This window comes from Nerophis lumbriciformis, linkage group LG05, assembly GCF_033978685.3.
Source record: "Nerophis lumbriciformis linkage group LG05, RoL_Nlum_v2.1, whole genome shotgun sequence".
Lineage (NCBI taxonomy): Eukaryota > Metazoa > Chordata > Actinopteri > Syngnathiformes > Syngnathidae > Nerophis > Nerophis lumbriciformis.
This window is the reverse complement of record NC_084552.2, coordinates 12,360,001-12,385,774: the sequence shown is the minus strand read 5'-3', so window position 1 is coordinate 12,385,774 and position 25,774 is coordinate 12,360,001. Positions and strand designations below refer to the sequence as shown.

The window sequence follows — 25,774 nt, the reverse complement described above, 5'->3', positions numbered from 1 at the left end:
TTTTTATTTTGCGACCTTTTTCCCCAGAGTCATATAACTAGGTACTTGACCTATGCTAACTGATAACATGCTAACTTTTTTTTTTGTGGTAATTGTGTGACCCTTTCCCCAGAGCCATATAACTAAGTACTTGACATACGCTAACTTTTAGCTTGCTAACTTTTTTTTTAATTTCAAATTTTGCGACCTTTTTCCCCAGAGTCATATAACTCGGTACTTGACATATGCTAACTGTTATCTTGCTACCGTTTTTGTGCTGATTTTACAGCCCTTTTCCCCAGAGTCATATAGCTAGGTACTTGACATCTGCTAACTGTTATCTTGCTACCGTTTTTGTGCAAATTTTACAGCCCTTTTCCCCAGACTCATATAACTAGGTATTTGACATATGCTAACTGTTATCTTGCTACCGTTTTTGTGCTGAATCAGTAGGGTTAGGCGATACTGTCAATGTTGATATCGATCCAGAAAAATGCTAACTCTGAGCTTGCTAACTTATTTTTTTCCTAATTTTGCTGCCCTTTTCCCCAAAGTCATATAACTAGGTACTTGACATCTGCTAACTGTTATCTTGCTACCGTTTTTGTGCAAATTTTACAGCCCTTTTCTCCAGACTCATATAACTAGGTATTTGACATATGCTAACTGTTATCTTGCTACCGTTTTTGTGCTGAATCAGTAGGGTTAGGCGATACTGTCGATGTTGATATCGATCCAGAAAAATGCTAACTCTGAGCTTGCTAACTTATTTTTTTCCTAATTTTGCTGCCCTTTTCCCCAAAGTCATATAACTAGGTACTTGACATCTGCTAACTGTTATCTTGCTACCGTTTTTGTGCAAATTTTACAGCCCTTTTCCCCAGAGTCATATAACTAGGTACTTGACCTATGCTAACTGTTAACATGATAAAAAAAATGTTTGCTAATTGTGTGACCCTTTCCCCAGAGCCATATAACTAAGTACTTGACATACGCTAACTTTTAGCTTGCTAACTTTTTTTTTTAATTTCAAACTTTGTGACCTTTTTCCCCAGAGTCATATAACTAGGTACTTGACATACGCTAACTGTTATCTTGCTACCGTTTTTGTGCTAATTTTGCAGTCCTTTTCCCCAGAGTCATGAAACTAGGTACTTGACATCTGCTAACTGTTATCTTGCTACCGTTTTTGTGCAAATTTTACAGCCCTTTTCTCCAGACTCATATAACTAGGTATTTGACATATGCTAATTGTTATCTTGCTACCGTTTTTGTGCTAATTTTACAGCCCTTTTCCCCAGAGTCATATAACTAGGTACTTGACATATGCTAACTGTTAACATGCTAGCTTTTTTTTTTTTGCTAATTGTGCGACCCTTTCCCCAGTCATATAACCAAGTACTTGACCTATGTTAGCCGTTAGCAGGCTAACGTTTTTATTTTTTTATTTAGCGACCTTTTCCCCCCAGAGTCATATAACTAGGTACTTGACATACCCTAACTCTTAGCTTGCTAACTTTCTTTTAAATTTCAAATTTTGCGACCTTTTCCCGCAGTCATATAACCAGGTATTTGACATATGCTAACTGTTAGCTTGCTAACTTTTTTATTTTTTATTTTTGCGATCTTTTCCCCCAGAGTCATATAACTAGGTATTTGACATATGCTAACTGTTATCATGCTAACTCTTTTTTTGATAATTGTGCGAACCTTTCCCCAGTCATATAACTAGGTACTTGATGTATGCTAACTGTTATCATGCTACCGTTTATGTGCTAATTTTGCAGCCCTTTTCCCCAGTGTCATATAACTAGGTATTTGACATATGTTAACTGTTAGCATGCTAACTTTTTTTTTTTTTGCGACCTTTTTCCTCAGAGTCATATAACTAGGTATTTGACATATGCTAACTGTTATCTTGCTACTGTTTTTGTGCAAATTTTACAGCCCTTTTCCCCAGAGTCATATAACTAGGTACTTGACCTATGGTAACTGTTAACATGCTAACTTTTTTTTTGTGCTAATTGTGTGACCCTTTCCCCAGAGCCATATAACTAAGTACTTGACATACGCTAACTTTTATTTTGCTAACTTTTTTTTTTATTTCAAATTTTGCGACCTTTTTCCCCAGAGTCATATAACTAGGTACTTGACATATGCTAACTGTTATCTTGCTACCGTTTTTGTGCTAATTTTACAGCCCTTTTCCCCAGAGTCATATAACTAGGTATTTGACATATGCTAACTGTTATCTTGCTACCGTTTTTGTGCTAATTTTGCAGCTCTTTTCCCCAGACTCATATAACAAGGTATTTGACATATGCTAACTGTTATCTTGCTACCGTTTTTGTGCTAATTTTACAGCCCTTTTCCCCAGAGTCATATAACTAGGTACTTGACATATGCTTACTGTTATCTTGCTACCGTTTTTGTGCAAATTTTACAGCCCTTTTCCCCAGAGTCATATAACTAGGTACTTGACATATGCTAACTGTTAACATGCTAACTTTTTTTGTGCTAATTGTGTGACCCTTTCCCCAGAGCCATATAACTAGGTACTTGACATACGCTAACTCTTAGCTTGCTAACTTTTTTTTTATTTCAAATTTTGCAACCTTTTTCCCCAGAGTCATATAACTAGGTATTTGACATATGCTAAGTGTTATCTTGCTACCGTTTTTGTCCTAATTTTGCAGCCCTTTTCCCCAGACTCATATAACTAGGTACTTGACATATGCTAACTGCTATCATGCTACCGTTTCTGTGCCAATTTTGCAGCCCTTTTCCCCAGAGTCATATACTTAAGTACCTGACCTATGCTAACTGTTAGCTTGCTAACCTTTTTTTTTTTCAAATTTTAGCAACTTTCCCCCCCCAGTCATATAACTAGGTACTTGACACATGCTAACTGTTAAAATGCTAACTTTTTTTTTGCTAATTGTGCAACCCTTTTCCCCAGAGTCATATAACTAGGTACTTCACCTATGCTAACTGTTAGCTTGCTAACTTATTTTTTTTCTAATTTTAGCAACTTTTTTCCCCAGACTCATATAACTAGGTACTTGACATATGCTAACTGCTATCATGCTACCGTTTTTGTGCCAATTTGTCAGCCCTTTTCCCCAGTGTCATATAACTAGGTACCTGACCTATGCTAACTGTTAGCTTGCTAACTTTTTTTTTTTACATTTTAGCAACTTTTTCCCCCCAGTCATATAACTAGGTACTTGACACATGCTAACTGTTATGCTACCGTTTGTGTTCTAATTTTGCAGCCCTTTTCACCAGAATCATATAACTATGTACTTGACATATGCTAACTGCTATCATGCTACCGTTTTTGTGCTAATTTTGCAACCCTTTTTCCCGAGAGTCATATAACTAGGTACTTGACCTATGCTAACTGTTAGCTTGCTAACTTATTTGTTTTCTAATTTTAGCAACTTTTTTTCCCCAGAGTCATATAACTCGGTACTTGACATATGCTAACTGTTATCATGCTACCGTTTTTGTGCTAATTTTGCAGCCCTTTCCCCCCAGACTCATACAACTCGGTACTTGACATATGCTAACTGCTATCATGCTCCCGTTTTTGTGCCAATTTTGCGGCCCTTTTCCCCAGAGTCATATAACTAGGTACTTAACCTATGCTAACTGTTAGTTTGCTAAATTATTTTTTTCAAATTTTAGCAACTTTTCCCCCCCCAGTCATATAACTAGGTACTTGACACATGCTATCTGTTAAAATGCTACCTTTTTTTTTTTTGCTAATTGTGCAACCCTTTTCCCCAGAGTCATATAACTAGTTACTTCACCTATGCTAACTGTTAGCTTGCTAACTTATTTTGTTTCTAATTGTGGCAACTTTTTTTCCCCAGAGTCATATAAATAGGTACTTGACATATGCTAACTGTTATCATGCTACCGTTTTTGTGCTAATTTTGCAGCCCTTTTCCCCAGACTCATATAACTAGGTACTTGACATATTCTAACTGCTATCATGCTACCGTTTTTGTGCCAATTTGTCAGCCCTTTTCCCCAGTGTCATATAACTAAGTACCTGACATATGCTAACTGTTAGCTTGGTAACTTTTTTTTTTTAAATTTTAGCAACTTTTCCCCCCCCCAGTCATATAACTAGGTACTTTGCACATGCTAACTGTTAAAATGCTAACTTTTTTTTGTTAGTTGTGTAACCCTTTTCCCCAGAGTCATATAACTCGGTACTTGACCTATGCTAACTGCTATCATGCTAGCGTTTTTGTGCCAATTTTGCAGCCCTTTTCCCCAGAGTCATATAACTAGGTACTTGACCTATGCTAACTATTAGCTTGCTAACTTATTTTTTTTCTAATTTTAGCAACTTTTTTCCCCAGAGTCATATAACTCGGTATTTGACATATGCTAACTGTTATCATGCTACCGTTTTTGTGCTAATTTTGCAGCCCTTTTCCCCAGACTCATATAACTAGGTACTTGACATATGCTAACTGCTATCATGCTACCGTTTTTGTGCCAATTTGTCAGCCCTTTTCCCCAGTGTCATATAACTAGGTACCTGACCTATGCTAACTGTTAGCTTGCTAACTTTTTTTTAAAATAATTTTAGCAACTTTTTCCCCCCCAGTCATATAACTAGGTACTTGACACATGCTAACTGTTATGCTACCGTTTGTGTTCTAATTTTGCAGCCCTTTTCACCAGAATCATATAACTATGTACTTGACATATGCTAACTGCTATCATGCTACCTTTTTTGTGCTAATTTTGCAACCCTTTTTCCCGAGAGTCATATAACTAGGTACTTGACCTATGCTAACTGTTAGCTTGCTAACTTATTTGTTTTCTAATTTTAGCAACTTTTTTTCCCCAGAGTCATATAACTCGGTACTTGACATATGCTAACTGTTATCATGCTACCTTTTTTGTGCTAATTTTGCAGCCCTTTCCCCCAGACTCATACAACTCGGTACTTGACATATGCTAACTGCTATCATGCTACCGTTTTTGTGCCAATTTTGCGGCCCTTTTCCCCAGAGTCATATAACTAGGTACTTAACCTATGCTAACTGTTAGTTTGCTAACTTATTTTTTTCAAATTTTAGCAACTTTTCCCCCCCAGTCATATAACTAGGTACTTGACACATGCTATCTGTTAAAATGCTACCTTTTTTTTTTTTGCTAATTGTGCAACCCTTTTCCCCAGAGTCATATAACTAGTTACTTCACCTATGCTAACTGTTAGCTTGCTAACTTATTTTTTTCTAATTGTGGCAACTTTTTTCCCCAGAGTCATATAAATAGGTACTTGACATATGCTAACTGTTATCATGCTACCGTTTTTGTGCTAATTTTGCAGCCCTTTTCCCCAGACTCATATAACTAGGTACTTGACATATTCTAACTGCTATCATGCTACCGTTTTTGTGCCAATTTGTCAGCCCTTTTCCCCAGTGTCATATAACTAAGTACCTGACCTATGCTAACTGTTAGCTTGCTAACTTTTTTTTTTTTAAATTTTAGCAACTTTTCCCCCCCAGTCATATAACTAGGTACTTTGCACATGCTAACTGTTAAAATGCTAACTTTTTTTTGTTAGTTGTGTAACCCTTTTCCTCAGAGTCATATAACTCGGTACTTGACCTATGCTAACTGCTATCATGCTAGCGTTTTTGTGCCAATTTTGCAGCCCTTTTCCCCAGAGTCATATAACTAGGTACTTGACCTATGCTAACTATTAGCTTGCTAACTTATTTTTTTTCTAATTTTAGCAACTTTTTTCCCCAGAGTCATATAACTCGGTATTTGACATATGCTAACTGTTATCATGCTACCGTTTTTGTGCTAATTTTGCAGCCCTTTTCCCCAGACTCATATAACTAGGTACTTGACATATGCTAACTGCTATCATGCTACCGTTTTTGTGCCAATTTGTCAGCCCTTTTCCCCAGTGTCATATAACTAGGTACCTGACCTATGCTAACTGTTAGCTTGCTAACTTTTTTATTTTTTATTTTAGCAACTTTTTCCCCCCCAGTCATATAACTAGGTACTTTGCACATGCTAACTGTTAAAATGCTAACTTTTTTTTGTTAATTGTGTAACCCTTTTCCCCAGAGTCATATAACTCGGTACTTGACCTATGCTAACTGCTATCTTGCTAGCGTTTTTGTGCCAATTTTGCAGCCCTTTTCCCCAGACTCATATAACTAGGTACTTGACATATGCTAACTGCTATCATGCTACCGTTTTTGTGCCTATTTGTCAGCCCTTTTCCCCAGTGTTATATAACTAGGTACCTGACCTATGCTAACTATTAGCTTGCTAACTTTTTTTTTTTAAATTTTAGCAACTTTTCCCCCCCCAGTCATATAACTAGGTACTTTGCACATGCTAACTGTTAAAATGCTAACTTTTTTTTGTTAATTGTGTAACCCTTTTCCCCAGAGTCATATAACTCGGTACTTGACCTATGCTAACTGCTATCATGCTAGCGTTTTTGTGCCAATTTTGCAGCCCTTTTCCCCAGAGTCATATAACTAGGTACTTCACCTATGCTAACTGTTAGCTTGCTAACTTATTTGTTTTCTAATTTTAGCAACTTTTTCCCCCAGAGTCATATAACTCGGTACTTGACATATGCTAACTGTTATCTTGCTACCGTTTTTGTGCTAATTTTGCATCCCTTTTCCCCAGACTCATATAACTAGGTACTTGACATATGCTAAATGCTATCATGCTACCGTTTCTGTGCAAATTTTGCAGCCCTTTTCCCCAGAGTCATATAATTAAGTACCTGACCTATGCTAACTGTTAGCTTGCTAACTTCTTTTTTCAAATTTTAGCAACTCCCCCCCCCCCAGTCATATAACTAGGTACTTGACACATGCTAACTGTTAAAATGCTAACTTTTTTTTGCTAATTGTGCAACCCTTTTCCCCAGAGTCATATAACTAGGTACTTCACCTATGCTAACTGTTAGCTTGCTAACTTATTTTTTTTATAATTTTAGCAACTTTTTTCCCCCAGAGTCATATAAATCGGTATTTGACATATGCTAACTGTTATCATGCTACCGTTTTTGTGCTAATTTTGCATCCCTTTTCCCCAGACTCATATAACTAGGTACTTGACATATGCTAAGTGCTATCATGCTACCGTTTTTGTGCCAATTTGTCAGCCCTTTTCCCCAGTGTCATATAACTAGGTACCTGACCTATGCTAACTGTTAGCTTGCTAACTTTTTTTTTTCAAATTTAAGTAACTTCCCCCCCAGTCATATAACTAGGTACTTGACACATGCTAACTGTTAAAATGCTAACTTGTTTTTGCTAATTGTGCAACCCTTTTCCCCAGAGTCATATATTTAGTTACTTCACCTATGCTAACTGTTAGCTTGCTAACTTTTTTTTTTTTTCTAATTTTAGCAACTTTTTTTCCCCAGAGTCATATAACTCGGTACTTGACATACGCTAACTGCTATCATGCTGCCGTTTTTGTGCTAATTTTGCAGACCTTTTCCCCAGTCTCATACAACTAGGTACTTGACATATGCTAACTGCTATCATGCTACCGTTTGTGTGACAATTTTGCAGCCCTTTCCCCCAGATTCATATAACTAGGTACTTCACCTATGCTAACTGTTAGTTTGCTAACTTATTTTTTTCAAATTTTAGCAACTCCCCCTCGACCCAGTCATATAACTAGGTACTTGACACATGCTAACTGTTAAAATGATAACTTTTCTTTTGCTAATTGTGCAACCCTTTTCCCCAGAGTCATATAACTCGGTACTTGACATATGCTAACTGTTATCCTGCTACCGATTTTGTGCTAATTTTGCAGCCCTTTTCCCCAGACTCATATAACTAGGTACTTGACATATGCTAACTGTTATCATGCTACCGTTTTTGTGCCAATTTTGCAGCCCTTTTCCCCAGAGTCATGAAACTAGGTGCTTGACCTATGCTAACTGTTAGCTTGCTAACTTTTTCTTCTTCTAATTTTAGCAAGTTTTTTTCCCCAGAGTCATATAACTCGGTACTTGACATACGCTAACTGTTATTATGCTACCGTTTTTGTGCCAATTTTGCAGCCCTTTTCCCCAGAGTCATGAAACTAGGTGCTTGACCTATGCTAACTGTTAGCTTGCTAACTTATTTTTGTTCTAATTTTAGCAACTTTTTTTCCCCAGAGTCATATAACTCGGTACTTGACATATGCTAACTGTTATCATGCTACTGTTTTTGTGCTAATTTTGTAGCCCTTTTCCCCAGACTCATATAACTAGGTACTTGACATATGCTAATTGCTATCATGCTACTGTTTTTTTGCTAATTGTGCAACCCTTTTCCCCAGAGTCATATAACTAGGTACTTCACCTATGCTAACTGTTAGCTTGCTAACTTATTTTTTTTCTAATTTCAGCAAGTTTTTCCCCCCAGAGTCATATAACTCGGTACTTGACATACGCTAACTGTTATCATGCTACCGTTTTTGTGCCAATTTTGCAGACCTTTCCCCCAGAGTCATGAAACTAGGTGCTTGACCTATGCTAACTGTTAGCTTGCTAACTTTTTCTTCTTCTAATTTTAGCAAGTTTTTTTCCCCAGAGTCGTATAACTCGGTACTTGACATACGCTAACTGTTATTATGCTACCGTTTTTGTGCCAATTTTGCAGCCCTTTTCCCCAGAGTCATGAAACTAGGTGCTTGACCTATGCTAACTGTTAGCTTGCTAACTTATTTTTGTTCTAATTTTAGCAACTTTTTTTCCCCAAAGTCATATAACTCGGTACTTGACATATGCTAACTGTTATCATGCTACCGATTTTGTGCTAATTTTGCAGCCCTTTTCCCCAGACTCATATAACTAGGTACTTGACATATTCTAACTGCTATCATGCTACCGTTTTTGTGCCAATTTGTCAGCCCTTTTCCCCAGTGTCATATAACTAAGTACCTGACCTATGCTAACTGTTAGCTTGCTAACTTTTTTTTTTTTAAATTTTAGCAACTTTTTCCCCCCAGTCATATAACTAGGTACTTTGCACATGCTAACTGTTAAAATGCTAACTTTTTTTTGTTAGTTGTGTAACCCTTTTCCTCAGAGTCATATAACTCGGTACTTGACCTATGCTAACTGCTATCATGCTAGCGTTTTTGTGCCAATTTTGCAGCCCTTTTCCCCAGAGTCATATAACTAGGTACTTGACCTATGCTAACTATTAGCTTGCTAACTTATTTTTTTTCTAATTTTAGCAACTTTTTTCCCCAGAGTCATATAACTCGGTATTTGACATATGCTAACTGTTATCATGCTACCGTTTTTGTGCTAATTTTGCAGCCCTTTTCCCCAGACTCATATAACTAGGTACTTGACATATGCTAACTGCTATCATGCTACCGTTTTTGTGCCAATTTGTCAGCCCTTTTCCCCAGTGTCATATAACTAGGTACCTGACCTATGCTAACTGTTAGCTTGCTAACTTTTTTATTTTTTATTTTAGCAACTTTTTCCCCCCCAGTCATATAACTAGGTACTTTGCACATGCTAACTGTTAAAATGCTAACTTTTTTTTGTTAATTGTGTAACCCTTTTCCCCAGAGTCATATAACTCGGTACTTGACCTATGCTAACTGCTATCTTGCTAGCGTTTTTGTGCCAATTTTGCAGCCCTTTTCCCCAGACTCATATAACTAGGTACTTGACATATGCTAACTGCTATCATGCTACCGTTTTTGTGCCTATTTGTCAGCCCTTTTCCCCAGTGTTATATAACTAGGTACCTGACCTATGCTAACTATTAGCTTGCTAACTTTTTTTTTTAAATTTTAGCAACTTTTCCCCCCCCAGTCATATAACTAGGTACTTTGCACATGCTAACTGTTAAAATGCTAACTTTTTTTTGTTAATTGTGTAACCCTTTTCCCCAGAGTCATATAACTCGGTACTTGACCTATGCTAACTGCTATCATGCTAGCGTTTTTGTGCCAATTTTGCAGCCCTTTTCCCCAGAGTCATATAACTAGGTACTTCACCTATGCTAACTGTTAGCTTGCTAACTTATTTGTTTTCTAATTTTAGCAACTTTTTCCCCCAGAGTCATATAACTCGGTACTTGACATATGCTAACTGTTATCTTGCTACCGTTTTTGTGCTAATTTTGCATCCCTTTTCCCCAGACTCATATAACTAGGTACTTGACATATGCTAAATGCTATCATGCTACCGTTTCTGTGCAAATTTTGCAGCCCTTTTCCCCAGAGTCATATAATTAAGTACCTGACCTATGCTAACTGTTAGCTTGCTAACTTCTTTTTTCAAATTTTAGCAACTCCCCCCCCCCAGTCATATAACTAGGTACTTGACACATGCTAACTGTTAAAATGCTAACTTTTTTTTGCTAATTGTGCAACCCTTTTCCCCAGAGTCATATAACTAGGTACTTCACCTATGCTAACTGTTAGCTTGCTAACTTATTTTTTTTTATAATTTTAGCAACTTTTTTCCCCCAGAGTCATATAAATCGGTATTTGACATATGCTAACTGTTATCATGCTACCGTTTTTGTGCTAATTTTGCATCCCTTTTCCCCAGACTCATATAACTAGGTACTTGACATATGCTAAGTGCTATCATGCTACCGTTTTTGTGCCAATTTGTCAGCCCTTTTCCCCAGTGTCATATAACTAGGTACCTGACCTATGCTAACTGTTAGCTTGCTAACTTTTTTTTTTCAAATTTAAGTAACTTCCCCCCCAGTCATATAACTAGGTACTTGACACATGCTAACTGTTAAAATGCTAACTTGTTTTTGCTAATTGTGCAACCCTTTTCCCCAGAGTCATATATTTAGTTACTTCACCTATGCTAACTGTTAGCTTGCTAACTTTTTTTTTTTTCTAATTTTAGCAACTTTTTTTCCCCAGAGTCATATAACTCGGTACTTGACATACGCTAACTGCTATCATGCTGCCGTTTTTGTGCTAATTTTGCAGACCTTTTCCCCAGTCTCATACAACTAGGTACTTGACATATGCTAACTGCTATCATGCTACCGTTTGTGTGACAATTTTGCAGCCCTTTCCCCCAGATTCATATAACTAGGTACTTCACCTATGCTAACTGTTAGTTTGCTAACTTATTTTTTTCAAATTTTAGCAACTCCCCCTCGACCCAGTCATATAACTAGGTACTTGACACATGCTAACTGTTAAAATGATAACTTTTCTTTTGCTAATTGTGCAACCCTTTTCCCCAGAGTCATATAACTCGGTACTTGACATATGCTAACTGTTATCCTGCTACCGATTTTGTGCTAATTTTGCAGCCCTTTTCCCCAGACTCATATAACTAGGTACTTGACATATGCTAACTGTTATCATGCTACCGTTTTTGTGCCAATTTTGCAGCCCTTTTCCCCAGAGTCATGAAACTAGGTGCTTGACCTATGCTAACTGTTAGCTTGCTAACTTTTTCTTCTTCTAATTTTAGCAAGTTTTTTTCCCCAGAGTCATATAACTCGGTACTTGACATACGCTAACTGTTATTATGCTACCGTTTTTGTGCCAATTTTGCAGCCCTTTTCCCCAGAGTCATGAAACTAGGTGCTTGACCTATGCTAACTGTTAGCTTGCTAACTTATTTTTGTTCTAATTTTAGCAACTTTTTTTCCCCAGAGTCATATAACTCGGTACTTGACATATGCTAACTGTTATCATGCTACTGTTTTTGTGCTAATTTTGTAGCCCTTTTCCCCAGACTCATATAACTAGGTACTTGACATATGCTAATTGCTATCATGCTACTGTTTTTTTGCTAATTGTGCAACCCTTTTCCCCAGAGTCATATAACTAGGTACTTCACCTATGCTAACTGTTAGCTTGCTAACTTATTTTTTTTCTAATTTCAGCAAGTTTTTCCCCCCAGAGTCATATAACTCGGTACTTGACATACGCTAACTGTTATCATGCTACCGTTTTTGTGCCAATTTTGCAGACCTTTCCCCCAGAGTCATGAAACTAGGTGCTTGACCTATGCTAACTGTTAGCTTGCTAACTTTTTCTTCTTCTAATTTTAGCAAGTTTTTTTTCCCAGAGTCGTATAACTCGGTACTTGACATACGCTAACTGTTATTATCCTACCGTTTTTGTGCCAATTTTGCAGCCCTTTTCCCCAGAGTCATGAAACTAGGTGCTTGACCTATGCTAACTGTTAGCTTGCTAACTTATTTTTGTTCTAATTTTAGCAACTTTTTTTCCCCAAAGTCATATAACTCGGTACTTGACATATGCTAACTGTTATCATGCTACCGATTTTGTGCTAATTTTGCAGCCCTTTTCCCCAGACTCATATAACTAGGTACTTGACATATGCTAATTGCTATCATGCTACTGTTTTTTTGCTAATTGTGCAACCCTTTTCCCCAGAGTCATATAACTAGGTACTTCACCTATGCTAACTGTTAGCTTGCTAACTTATTTTTTTTCTAATTTTAGCAAGTTTTTTTCCCCAGAGTCATATAACTCGGTACTTGACATACGCTAACTGTTATCATGCTACCGTTTTTGTGCAAATTTTGCAGCCCTTTTCCCCAGAGTCATGAAACTAGGTGCTTGACACATGCTAACTGTTAAAATGCTAACTTTTTTTTTGTGCTAATTTTTCAGCCTTTTTCCCCAGAGTCATGAACTAGGTACTTGACACATGCAAGCTGAGGTTGCAGAAAAACTCCAGACTGTATTTGACAATCTGGCCCATTCACAGGCACAGAGTGGTGCTTTATTCCCTTTTCGTCTCTGCAACAAATGCGAGCAGGGCATGCATCTGCACGCTCCTTGGCTGCCCTTTGCACTGCACCGTGACCTCCGACCTGGTCATTTAGGACCCCGTGAGGGCGGTTGACCAGCATGCTAAACAAGTCGCCTGTTAGCTGCTGTCCAAGAATGCACTGCTCATCATAAAGCAACTGAAGACACGATTATGTATTAACGTTTCTTTGTGGGCCTTTCATTCACAAGCTGGTGACTTGTTGCCAACGTGTTCTTGCAGCGAGGCGTGTGTAGGTGGCGTCAGACTGCGGTCAGTATGTCAGGCCGCAGGGGTCATGCAGGCACAATGACGTGCTTCATGGATAATACCGTGCCCCCCGCTCCAGCTCACTGAATGTCAAAGATTGTGACACGCTCGCTGCTTCGGACTTCTGAGCTGACTTCCTTTGTGTTGTTTTTTTTCCCTCCCTTCCAGATCGAGAACGTGGACGCGTGCCTCAGTTTCCTGGACGCCAGAGGAGTGAACGTTCAAGGGCTCTCATCAGAAGGTAAGACTTGCACCGATGACGCGGTCAGGTGATTGCATTTCTCATTTCCAGATGTGGGAAATGTATTTGGGTGAATCTCCAGCCGACCTCTTTTGCATTTTTATTCCTTTCGTGGTATCAAAAATAGTGCAATCCTATAACATGGACTTATTTTATTACCTTTACATCCATAAAGTTTAGGTCAGTGGTTCTTAACCTGGGTTTGATGGAACCCTAGGGCAGTGGTCAGGCCCGGCCCTAACCAATCTGGCGCCCTAGGCAAGATTTTAGGTGGCGCCCCCCCACATCGGCAGTGAAGTGTATATACTCACAAGAAACCGAATAGCTTTGTCTTTGACCTTTTTTTTAAACTTACAACTATACCTAATATATAAAGGGGTGGAAAAGTGACTATTACCTGCAGGGCAAACATTAGCTAACCAGAAGGCAATAACAATGTAAACAAAAAACACCTGCTTAAAAGATCTAATACAAATGTCCCTGAGGAATGTAAGGTGGGAGTACTGTAATTACCTAGCGTTACATTATTATTTTCCATAACAATTTAGCCCCCTCCACAATATTAACCCGACGTTAAAACAGAACTAGCTATTTATTGATTAGCAATTGCCGAATCATGTAACATTAGCTTAATGCTAAAAAGCCAGGTTACTATCACATTCTGTAACAGACAAATAATTTCATGTAGGCTAACGTTACCTACCTGCTACCTCTTTTGGCCGTTTTGACATCTTGTGTTGATTTTTTGATGTGGTGACGTCCAAAAAGAGTCATGATACGGGAAGGGAGGGGGCGCACCGTGCGGGGGGAGGGGGGGGGGGGGGGGGTAATGTTGTAACAAATAATATTTCTATTAAATAGGCTTTACTTTGCATTTTAATTAACGTGGGATTATTTTTTGTATTTAGAAATAATAGTACCAACTTTTTTTCTTTTTTTTTTTTTTCTCGAACATTTGTGGCACTGGCGTGGCGCTCCCTGATGGACGGCGCCCTTAGCATTTGCCTATACGGCCTATGCCACGGGCCGGCCCTGGCAGTGGTTCTCAAATGGGGGTACGCGTACCCCTGGGGGTAATTGAAGGTATGCCAAGGGGTACGTGAGATTTTTTTTAAATATTCTAAAAATAGCAACAATTCAAAAATCCTTTATAAATATAAATAAAAACCTATCTTTTTTTCCAAATAGTACAAGAAAGACCACTACAAATGAGCAATATTTTGCACTGTTATACAATTTAATAAATCAGAAACTGATGACATAGTGCTGTATTTTACTTCTTTATCTCTTTTTTTCAACCAAAAATGCTTTGCTCTGATTAGGGGGTACTTGAATTAAAACAATTTTCACAGGTGGTACATCACTGAAAAAAGGTTGAGAACCACTGCCCTAGGGGTTCGGTGAGTCGGGCTCGGGGGTTCAGCGGAGGTCAAGACACACCCGACTCATTGTATAAATAAAAACTTCTCCCTATCGGCGTATTACGGATACGACAACAGATGACTGATTTGCAGGTGTGTAATTTGTTGTGAGTTCATGCACTGTGTTGGTTTTGTTCTTTGAACAAGGTGATGTTCATGCATGCTTCATTTTATACACCAGTAATAAAACATGGTAACACTTTAGTATGGGGAACATATTCACCATTAATTACCGTATTTTTCAGACTATAAGTCGCAGTTTTTTTCATAGTTTGGCCGGGGGTGCGACTTATACTCAGGAGTGACTTATGTGTGAAATGATTAACACATTAGCGTAAAATATCAAATAATATTATTTATCTTATTCACGTAAGAGACTAGAGCAGGGGTCTGTAACCCGCGGCTCCGGAGCCGCATGCGGCTCTTTGATCACTCTGATGCGGCTCAGCAGCTTACTTGCTGAACCCCCCAATTTTCCCGTGAGACTTCCATATTTCAGTGCCTCTCGCAGAAAACTCCCGGGATTAATATTCACCGATTTTCACCCTTATAGCTATAATAAGGGCGTGCCATGATGGTACAACATTTGGCGCCCTCTACAATCTGTATTAACAGAGTGCCAGCCCAACACTTGTTATACAATATACATCTTCTGCTTGCACACGTAGGTGACAGCAAGGCATACTTGGTCAACAGCCACACAGGTTACACTGACGGTGGTCATATAAAACAACTTTAACACTCTTACTACTAATGCGCCACACTTTGAACCAAAACCAAACAAGAATGACAAACACATTTCGGGAGAACATCTGCACCTTAACACAACATAAACACAACAGAACAAACACCCAGAATCCCATGCAGCCCTGACTCTTCCGGGCTACATTATACACCCCTGCTACCACCAAACCCCGGCCCCACCCCAACCCTGCTCCCTCACACATCACCCCCCCCCCTCTCTGTGCGTCGGTTGAGGTGGGCGGGGTTTGGTAGCGGGGGGTGTATAATGTATCCCGGAAGAGTTAGGGCTGCATGGGATTCTGGGTATTTGTCCTGTTGTGTTTATGTTGTGTTACGGTGCAGATGTTCTCCCGAAATTTGTTTGTCATTCTTGTTTGGTGTGGGTTCACAGTGTGGCGCATTATTAGTAAGAGTGTTAAAGTTTTTTTTTTCATACCGCCACCGTCAGTGTGACCTGTGTGGTTGTTGACCAAGTATGCCTTGCTGTCACCTACGTGAGCAAGCGGAAGACCCATACAACGTGTGGCTGATCAGGCACACTGGCTATAGTGGGCGCTATATGCTGTACCATCACGGCACGCCTGACGCTGACAAGCGCCATTCATTTAAAACACGCGTGCCGCACCAGCTTTCAAATTCCACATAAAGGTGTGGGCAGCGTGTCTGAGACCCCTGGTTTATACATAGCACAAAGCAAAAAAAAAAAATTGCATACTTGCCAACCCTCCCGAATTTTCCGGGAGACTCCCGAAATTCAGCGCCTCTCCTGAAAACCTCCCGGGACAAATATTCTCCCGAAAATCTCCCGATTTTCAGCCGGAGCTGGAGGCCACGCCCCCTCCAGCTCCATGCAGACCTGAGTGAGGACAGCCTTTTTTCACAACGGGAGGACAACAGGGTGACAAGAACTAAATCATCCAGACAAGGGATAAATTGTATTATTATGTTTATCTTACCTAAAAATAAATATATTTATTAATTTAAAAAAAAAAAAACTAAATACATTTTTACTCTATTTTGCTAAAAACATCAAAATGTATTGTATTTTTATTTGTATTTTTTCTGACTCCTTATTACATCCAGGCATTAGAATTATACATCAAAATAAACATATTTGAAATAATTAATTTTAAATTATCATAATAATTCATTTAAAATGACCATATTTAATTATTAAAATAATTGCTTGTTTATCAACAACTTTAGCATTTTATTCATTACATTTTGAAGCTCTCAGAAGCCAAGTTATGTTATATTCCTTAAGATTTATTTATGCAAGTTTGAAGTATCAATTATCTAAACACAGTTTTGTTTGCATATTTCAGGATGTAGATATATATATATATATATATATATATATATATATATAAATATATATATGTGTATATATATATATATATATATATATACATATATATATATATATATATATATATATATATATATATATATATATATGTATATATATATATATATATATATATATGTATGAAATACTTGACTTGGTGAATTCTAGCTGTCAATATACTCCTCCCCTCTTAACCACGCCCCCAACCACGCCCTGCCCCACCCCCGACCATGCCCCCACCCCCCACCTCCCGAAATCGGAGGTCTCAAGGTTGGCAAGTATGAAAAATTGTATGCAGTGTTATTTCATTTAAAATTTCAAAAAAAAAAATTGCGGCTCCCGTTGTTTTCTATAATTTGTGAAACTGGTCAAAATGGCTCTTTGACTGGTAAAGGATGCCGACCCCTGGACTAGACGTATAAGATTTCATGGGATTTAGCGATTAGGAGTGACAGATTGTTTGGTAAACGTATAGCATGTTCTATATGTTATAGTTATTTGAATGACTCTTACCATAATATGTTACGTTAACATACCAGTTGGTTATTTATGCCTCATATAACGTACACTTATTCAGCCTGTTGTTCACTATTCTTTATTTATTTTAAATTGCCTTTCAAATGTCTATTCTTGGTGTTGGCTTTTATCAAATACATTTCCCCCAAAAATGCAACTTATATATGTTTTTTTCCTTCTTTATTATGCATTTTCTCCGAAAAATACGGTAGTTGCTTATTAACATGCAAATTAGTAACATATTGGCTGTTAACTAGTCATTATTAAGTACTTATTAATGCCTTATTCGGCATGGCCTTATTATAACCCTAACCCTAACCCTCTAACCCAGTGGTTCTTAACCTGGGTTCAATGGAACCCTAGGGGTTCGGTGAGTCGGGCTCAGGGGTTCGGCGTAGGTCAAGACACACCCGACTCATCGTGTAAATAAAAACTTCTCCCTATCGCCATATTATGGATACTCCCAAACAATGTTCCCTCTAATTTTCCATCTGATTTGCAGGTGTGTAATTTGTTGTGAGTTCATGCACTGTGTTGGTTTTGTTCTTTGAACAAGGTGATGTTCATGCACGCTTAATTTTGTGCACCAGTAAAAAAAACCCATATAACTTTGTCTTGAATTTGAGAAAAAAAACATGTTGTTTTTCACTAAAGAAGGGTTGGGTGAATGCGCATATGAAACTGGTGGGGTTCGGTACCTCCAACAAGGTTAAGAACCACTGATCTAACCCTAACCCTCTAAGTCTGACCCTAACCCTAACCAAATAACTCTAAATTAAGTCTTTATTACTTAGAATATGTTCCCCTAGTGTCCAAATAACTCTAAATTAAGTCTTTGTTACTTAGAATATGTTCCCCATACTAAAGTGTTACCAAAAACATATACAAACCCCGTTTCCATATGAGTTGGGAAATTGTGTTAGATGTAAACATAAACAGAATACAATGATTTGCAAATCATTTGCAACCCATATTCAGTTGAATATGCTACAAAGACAACATATTTGATGTTCAAACTCATAAACTTTATTTTTTTTTTGCAAATAATAATTAACTTAGAATTTCATGGCTGCAACACGTGCCAAAGTAGTTGGGAAAGGGCATGTTCACCACTGTGTTACATCACCTTTTCTTTTAACAACACTCAGTAAATGTTTGGGAACTGAGGAGACACATTTTTTAAGCTTCTCAGGTGGAATTCTTTCCCATTCTTGTTTTATGTAGAGCTTCAGTCGTTCATCAGTCCGGGGTCTCCGCTGTCGTATTTTACGCTTCATAATGCGCCACACATTTTCGATGGGAGACAGGTCTGGACTGCAGGCGGGCCAGGAAAGTACCCGCACTCTTTTTTTACGAAGCCACGCTGTTGTAACACGTGCTGAATGTGGCTTGGCATTGTCTTGCTGAAATAAGCAGGGGCGTCCATGAAAAAGACGGCGCTTAGATAGCAGCATATGTTGTTCCAAAACCTGTATGTACCTTTCAGCATTAATGGTGCCTTCACAGATGTGTAAGTTACCCATGTCTTCGGCACTAATACACCCCCATACCATCACACATGCTGGCTTTTCAACTTTGCGTTGATAACAGTCTGGATTGTTCGCTTCCCCTTTGGTCTGGATGACACAATGTCGAGTATTTCCAAAAACAATTTGAAATGTGGACTCGTCTGACCACAGAACACTTTTCCACTTTGCATGAGTCCATCTTAGATGATCTCAGGCCCAGAGAAGCCGGCAGCGTTTCTGGGTGATGTTGATAAATGGCTTTCGCTTTGCATAGTAGAGCTTTAACTTGCACTTACAGATGTAGCGACAAACTGTATTTAGTGACAGTGGTTTTCTGAAGTGTTCCTGAGCCCATGTGGTGATATCATTTAGAGATTAATGTCGGTTTTTGATACAGTGCCGTCTGATGGATCGAAGGTCACGGTCATTCAATGTTGGTTTCCGGCCATGCCGCTTACGTGGAGTGATTTCTCCAGATTCTCTGAACCTTTTGATGATATCATGGACCGTAGATGTTGAAATCCCTAAATTCCTTGCAATTGCACTTTGAGAAAAGTTGTTCTTAAACTGTTCAACAATTTGCTCACGCATTTGTGGACAAAGGGGGGTACCTCGCCCCATCCTTTCTTGTGAAAGACTGAGCATTTTTTGGGAAGCTATTTTTATACCCAATCATGGCACCCACCTGTTCCCAATTAGCCTGCACACCTGTGGGATGTTCCAAATAAGTGTTTGATGAGCATTCCTCAACTTTGTCAGTATTTATTGCCACCTTTCCCAACTTCTTTGTCACGTGTTGCTGGCATCAAATTCTAAAGTTAATGATTATTTGCAGGAAAAAAAAAGTTTATCAGTTTGAACATCAAATATGTTGTCTTTGTAGCATATTCAACTGAATATGGGTTGAAAATTATTTGCAAATCATTGTATTCCGTTTATATTTACATTTAACACAATTTCCCAACTCATATGGAAACGGGGTTTGTAGATAACCGGTCCCAGCTGGGCAATCTACTCACCTGTCCGCTGGGCTTCGAAGCCGGGCCATACACACTCCCTTCCCGCAGAAGACGCACTGACCACGCCCCCCTCCACAGAGTGGTTCCCTAATACTACGTTTTCTCCTTTCACAAGATCCTAATGATTTTCAGATTTTGCTTTAATTAGTAATGTAATGAGAGTAAAACAAAACAATTTAATAATATACAGTACGAGACAGACAACTACTCACATTTATTACTCAGTGTTTATTATTATTGTGCTGGTATTGTTTAAGCAAAATGAAGTCCAAAATGTGAAATAACTCAACAAAAGCACAAACTGCTATTTGGTTTTAATTTTTTGCCCTGAAAGCCCTTCTCTGTCTAAAAATGTGTTCCCAGAGCTTTTTGATTGTAGACAATAATAACACACATGAATTTTTTTTAACTGTAAAATTACATCCTCATCATGCGAGCATCAGTTCAACATTGATACTACCCCTGGTATCAATTTGGATGGATTGATACCTCTGTTTGTGTAGTAGGAACCTTAACTAACGCTGCGCAACTTTCAGTACAATTTACATGGAAACACTCCTCTTGTCATTAGTTCAAAGTAGGGTTGCTTCGATACCGGTACCGGTATCAAAATGTGTTTCGATACTTTTCTAAATAAAGGGGAGCACAAAAAATGTCATTATTGGCTTTATCTTAACAAAAAAGCTTAGGGTACATTAAACATATGTTTATTATTGTAATTTAGTCCTTTAGACTCCTAATTAGTCTATGCAGTAACATATTGTGTCATTTATACACCTATTATTTTGTACACATTATTAAGGACAAACTGTAAATAAACGGATTATTAATCGACTTGTCCATTTACTGTTAATATCTGCTTATTTTCTTTTTTAACATGTTCTATCTACACTTCTGTCAAAATGTAATAATCACGTATTCTTCTCTTCTTTGATACTTCGTTTTGGATGATACCACACATTTGGATATCGATCCGATACCAAGTAGTTACAGGATCATACATTGGTCATAATTTAAGTCCTCATGGGTCCAGGGACGTATTTCTTGAGTTTATAAAACATAATATGAACTTAAAAAGACAAAGGACTTTGTGACGATAAAAAATATCGATGTGATCATAGTAGTATCTTGGTATCATTACAGTGGATGTCAGGTGTAGATCCATCCATGGCGTTTGTTTACATTGTGACGCCGGGTGAGCTATTGTATCCTCCTACGGTGTGTAGTGAAGCATGTTTAGCTATTCCTCGTCCTCCAGTGATAAAGATACTTATTTGTCGCCGTGGAGACAAGGATTGGTGATTTAGAAGTAGCTCAAGAACTAGCTGTTCCTGAGGGTGTTTCAGTGTTATAACTTCACCTTTATCTTTACTTTTTAAGCCAAAATGCGTCCGTTCTCCCTTTTCTGTCTACACACTGTGTCTGCTTGTAAGTACTCTGTGTGTGTGTGTGTGTGTGCTGCCGAACATGCTCCTCTCTCTGGTCGTAAAACCAGCAATGTCACCACGTGACGACGCACCGTCATACCCGTAAAGGCGGTACTTTTTAGAGGCGGTATAGTACCGAATATGATTAATTAGTATCGCGGTGCTATACTAGTATCGGTTTATCACTACATTATTACATTATATAAAAAAAATCGAAATAGAAGAAAACTGAAAAATTAAGCTTTTCTTTTTAAATTCAATATGTTACATTTGTTCAAATATATTATTGCGAAATTCCTCGTCCTCCAGTGATAAAGTTACTTATTTGTCGCCATGGAGACAAGGATTGGTGATTTAGAAGTAGCTAAAACACTGCCATGTCTTAAAGCACCTCTTCCTGAGGGTGTTTCAGTGTTACAACTTCACCTTTATCGTTAGTTTTTAAGCCAAAATGCGTCCGCTTGTAAGTACTCTGTGTGTGTGCGCTGCCGAACATGCTCCTCTGCTCTTAAAACCAGCAATGTCACCACGTTACGACGCACCGTCATACCCGTTAAAAAAAACAACTAAAAAAGGCGGTACTTTTTAGAGGCGGTATAGTACCGTATATGATTCATTAGTATCGCGGTGCTATACTAGTATCGGTTTATCACTACATTATTACATTATATGAAAAAAATCGAAATAGAAGAAAACTGAAAAATTAAGCTTTTTTAAAAAAAAATTCAATATGTTACATTTGTTCAAATATATTATTGTGAAATTCCTCGTCCTCCAGTGATAAAGGTACTTATTTGTCGCCATGGAGACAAGGATTAGTGATTTAGAAGTAGCTAAAACACTGCCATGTCTTAAAGCACCTCTTCCTGAGGGTGTTTCAGTGTTATAACGTCACCTTTATCGTTAGTTTTTAAGCCAAAATGCGTCCGCTTGTAAGTACTCTGTGTGTGTGTGTGCGCTGCCGAACATGCTCCTCTGCTCGTAAAACCAGCAATGTCACCACGTGACGACGCACCGTCATACCCGTTAAAAAAAACAACTAAAAAAAGGCGGTACTTTTTAGAGGCGGTATAGTACCGTATATGATTCATTAGTATCGCGGTGCTATTCTAGTATCGATTTATCACTACATTATTACATTATATGAAAAAAATCGAAATAGAAGAAAACTGAAAAATTAAGCTTTTTTAAAAAAAATTCAATATGTTACATTTGTTCAAATATATTATTGTGAAATTCCTCGTCCTCCAGTGACAAAGATACTTATTGGTCGCCATGGAGACAAGGATTAGTGATTTAGAAGTAGCTAAAACACTGCCATGTCTTAAAGCACCTCTTCCTGAGGGTGTTTCAGTGTTACAACGTCACCTTTATCGTTAGTTTTTAAGCCAAAATGCGTCCGCTTGTAAGTACTCTGTGTGTGTGTGCGCTGCCGAACATGCTCCTCTGCTCGTAAAACCAGCAATGTCACCACGTGACGACGCACCGTCATGCCCGTTAAAAAAAATAAAAAATAAGGCGGTACTTTTTAGAGGCGGTATTGTACCGAATATGATTCATTAGTATTGCGGTACTATACTAGTATCGGTTTATCACTACATTATTACATTATATGAAAAAAATCGAAATAGAAGAAAACTGAAAAATTAAGCTGGGGAAAAACTTTTTTTTTTTTAATTCAATATGTTACATTTGTTCAAATATATTATTGTGAAATTCCTCGTCCTCCAGTGATAAAGTTACTTATTTGTCGCCATGGAGACAAGGATTAGTGATTTAGAAGTAGCTAAAACACTGCCATGTCTTAAAGCACCTCTTCCTGAGGGTGTTTCAGTGTTACAACTTCACCTTTATCGTTAGTTTTTAAGCCAAAATGCGTCCGCTTGTAAGTACTCTGTGTGTGTGCGCTGCCGAACATGCTCCTCTGCTCGTAAAACCAGCAATGTCACCACGTGACGACGCACCGTCATACCCGTTAAAAAAAACAACTAAAAAAAGGCGGTACTTTTTAGAGGCGGTATAGTACCGTATATGATTCATTAGTATCGCGGTGCTATTCTAGTATCGATTTATCACTACATTATTACATTATATGAAAAAAATCGAAATAGAAGAAAACTGAAAAATTAAGCTTTTTTAAAAAAAATTCAATATGTTACATTTGTTCAAATATATTATTGTGAAATTCCTCGTCCTCCAGTGACAAAGATACTTATTGGTCGCCATGGAGACAAGGATTAGTGATTTAGAAGTAGCTAAAACACTGCCATGTCTTAAAGCACCTCTTCCTGAGGGTGTTTCAGTGTTACAACGTCACCTTTATCGTTAGTTTTTAAGCCAAAATGCGTCCGCTTGTAAGTACTCTGTGTGTGTGTGCGCTGCCGAACATGCTCCTCTGCTCGTAAAACCAGCAATGTCACCACGTGACGACGCACCGTCATGCCCGTTAAAAAAAATAAAAAATAAGGCGGTACTTTTTAGAGGCGGTATTGTACCGAATATGATTCATTAGTATTGCGGTACTATACTAGTATCGGTTTATCACTACATTATTACATTATATGAAAAAAATCGAAATAGAAGAAAACTGAAAAATTAAGCTGGGGAAAAACTTTTTTTTTTTTAATTCAATATGTTACATTTGTTCAAATATATTATTGTGAAATTCCTCGTCCTCCAGTGATAAAGTTACTTATTTGTCGCCATGGAGACAAGGATTAGTGATTTAGAAGTAGCTAAAACACTGCCATGTCTTAAAGCACCTCTTCCTGAGGGTGTTTCAGTGTTACAACTTCACCTTTATCGTTAGTTTTTAAGCCAAAATGCGTCCGCTTGTAAGTACTCTGTGTGTGTGCGCTGCCGAACATGCTCCTCTGCTCGTAAAACCAGCAATGTCACCACGTGACGACGCACCGTCATACCCGTTAAAAAAAACAACTAAAAAAAGGCGGTACTTTTTAGAGGCGGTATAGTACCGAATATGATTCAGTAGTATCGCGGTGCTATACTAGTATCGGTTTATCACTACATTATTACATTATATGAAAACAATCGAAATAGAAGAAAACTGAAAAATTAAGCTTTTTTTTTAAATTCAATATGTTACATTTGTTCAAATATATTATTGCGAAATTCCTCGTCCTCCAGTGATAAAGTTACTTATTTGTCGCCATGGAGACAAGGATTGGTGATTTAGAAGTAGCTAAAACACTGCCATGTCTTAAAGCACCTCTTCCTGAGGGTGTTTCAGTGTTACAACTTCACCTTTATCGTTAGTTTTTAAGCCAAAATGCGTCCGCTTGTAAGTACTCTGTGTGTGCGCGCTGCCGAACATGCTCCTCGGCTTGTAAAAAACCGTCTGTCATGCCTGTTAAGGTACTTTTCAAACAGTTTATAGTACTGTTTTTGATGCTATACCAGTACCGTACAACCCCTAGTTCAAACCTGCCTCGCACAGTAAGTGGCCACATAAAACCTGAATAGACCCCGACGTCCAATGACCAGGTCTGCCTCGTTTGTCCAGCCAAGTAGCAAGAACGAGGTCACAAAAGAAAGACAAGAGCACTGTATTGTCTGCAGTTTGAGGCCATAAGCTTGACGAAGTAGGTAAAGCTCGAATCGATGGTTTTTGGTTTATTCGTCCCCCCCCACTTTGTATAACCCAGTCTGTACTTCAATCTCTGCCTGAGAGTCTTTTGTGGCGAGCTCTCCAAATCATTGCAAGACTGAATGGAAGCACATCAAGCACTTGAAAGGCCCTCAGAAGCAGCGACACTTTTTCATTGAACGCAGGCCAAGCAGAAACACTTTTTTTTTATTCTCCTTATTGCACCCGAGCAGATGCCGAGTCACGCTTAATGAAAAAACTGTGTGCTGCTGACAAGCTCCTGTCAAGGCAGCACTTTCCACTGTCAACACGTTTCCAGAAATCCAGTTGTTTAATGTCTATAACTTAATACTAGGGCTGGGCGCTACGCCGGTGTTATAGTTAGTACCTGTATACAAACCCCGTTTCCATATGAGTTAGGAAATTGTGTTAGATGTAAATATAAACGGAATACAAATCCTTTTCAACCCATATTCAGTTGAATATGCTACAAAGACAACATATTTGATGTTCAAACTGATAAACCTTTTTTTTTTTTTGCAAATAATCATTAACTTTAGAATTTGATGCCAGCAACACGTGACAAAGAAGTTGGGAAAGGTGGCAATAAATACTGATAAAGTTGAGGAATGCTCCCACAGGTGTGCAGGCTAATTGGGAACAGGTGGGTGCCATGATTGGGTATAAAAGTAGATTCCATGAAATGCTCAGTCATTCACAAACAAGGATGGGGCGAGGGTCACCACTTTGTCAACAAATGCGTGAGCAAATTGTTGAACAGTTTAAGAAAAACCTTTCTCAACCAGCTATTGCAAGGAATTTAGTGATTTCACCATCTACGGTCCGTAATATCATCAAAGGGTTCAGAGAATCTGGAGAAATC

General features: G+C 38.3%; 1 protein-coding gene across 1 annotated transcript in view; it reads left to right on the top strand.

The window, feature by feature from the left end:
• Positions 1–25,774, top strand: part of nav3 (neuron navigator 3) — a 571,589-nt gene that overhangs the window by 205,470 nt on the left and 340,345 nt on the right. Inside the window, exon 4 of the mRNA XM_072913146.1 lies at positions 13,229–13,301. Within this exon, the coding sequence (XP_072769247.1) occupies positions 13,229–13,301 (73 nt within the window). The remainder of the gene's footprint in view (positions 1–13,228; positions 13,302–25,774) is intronic.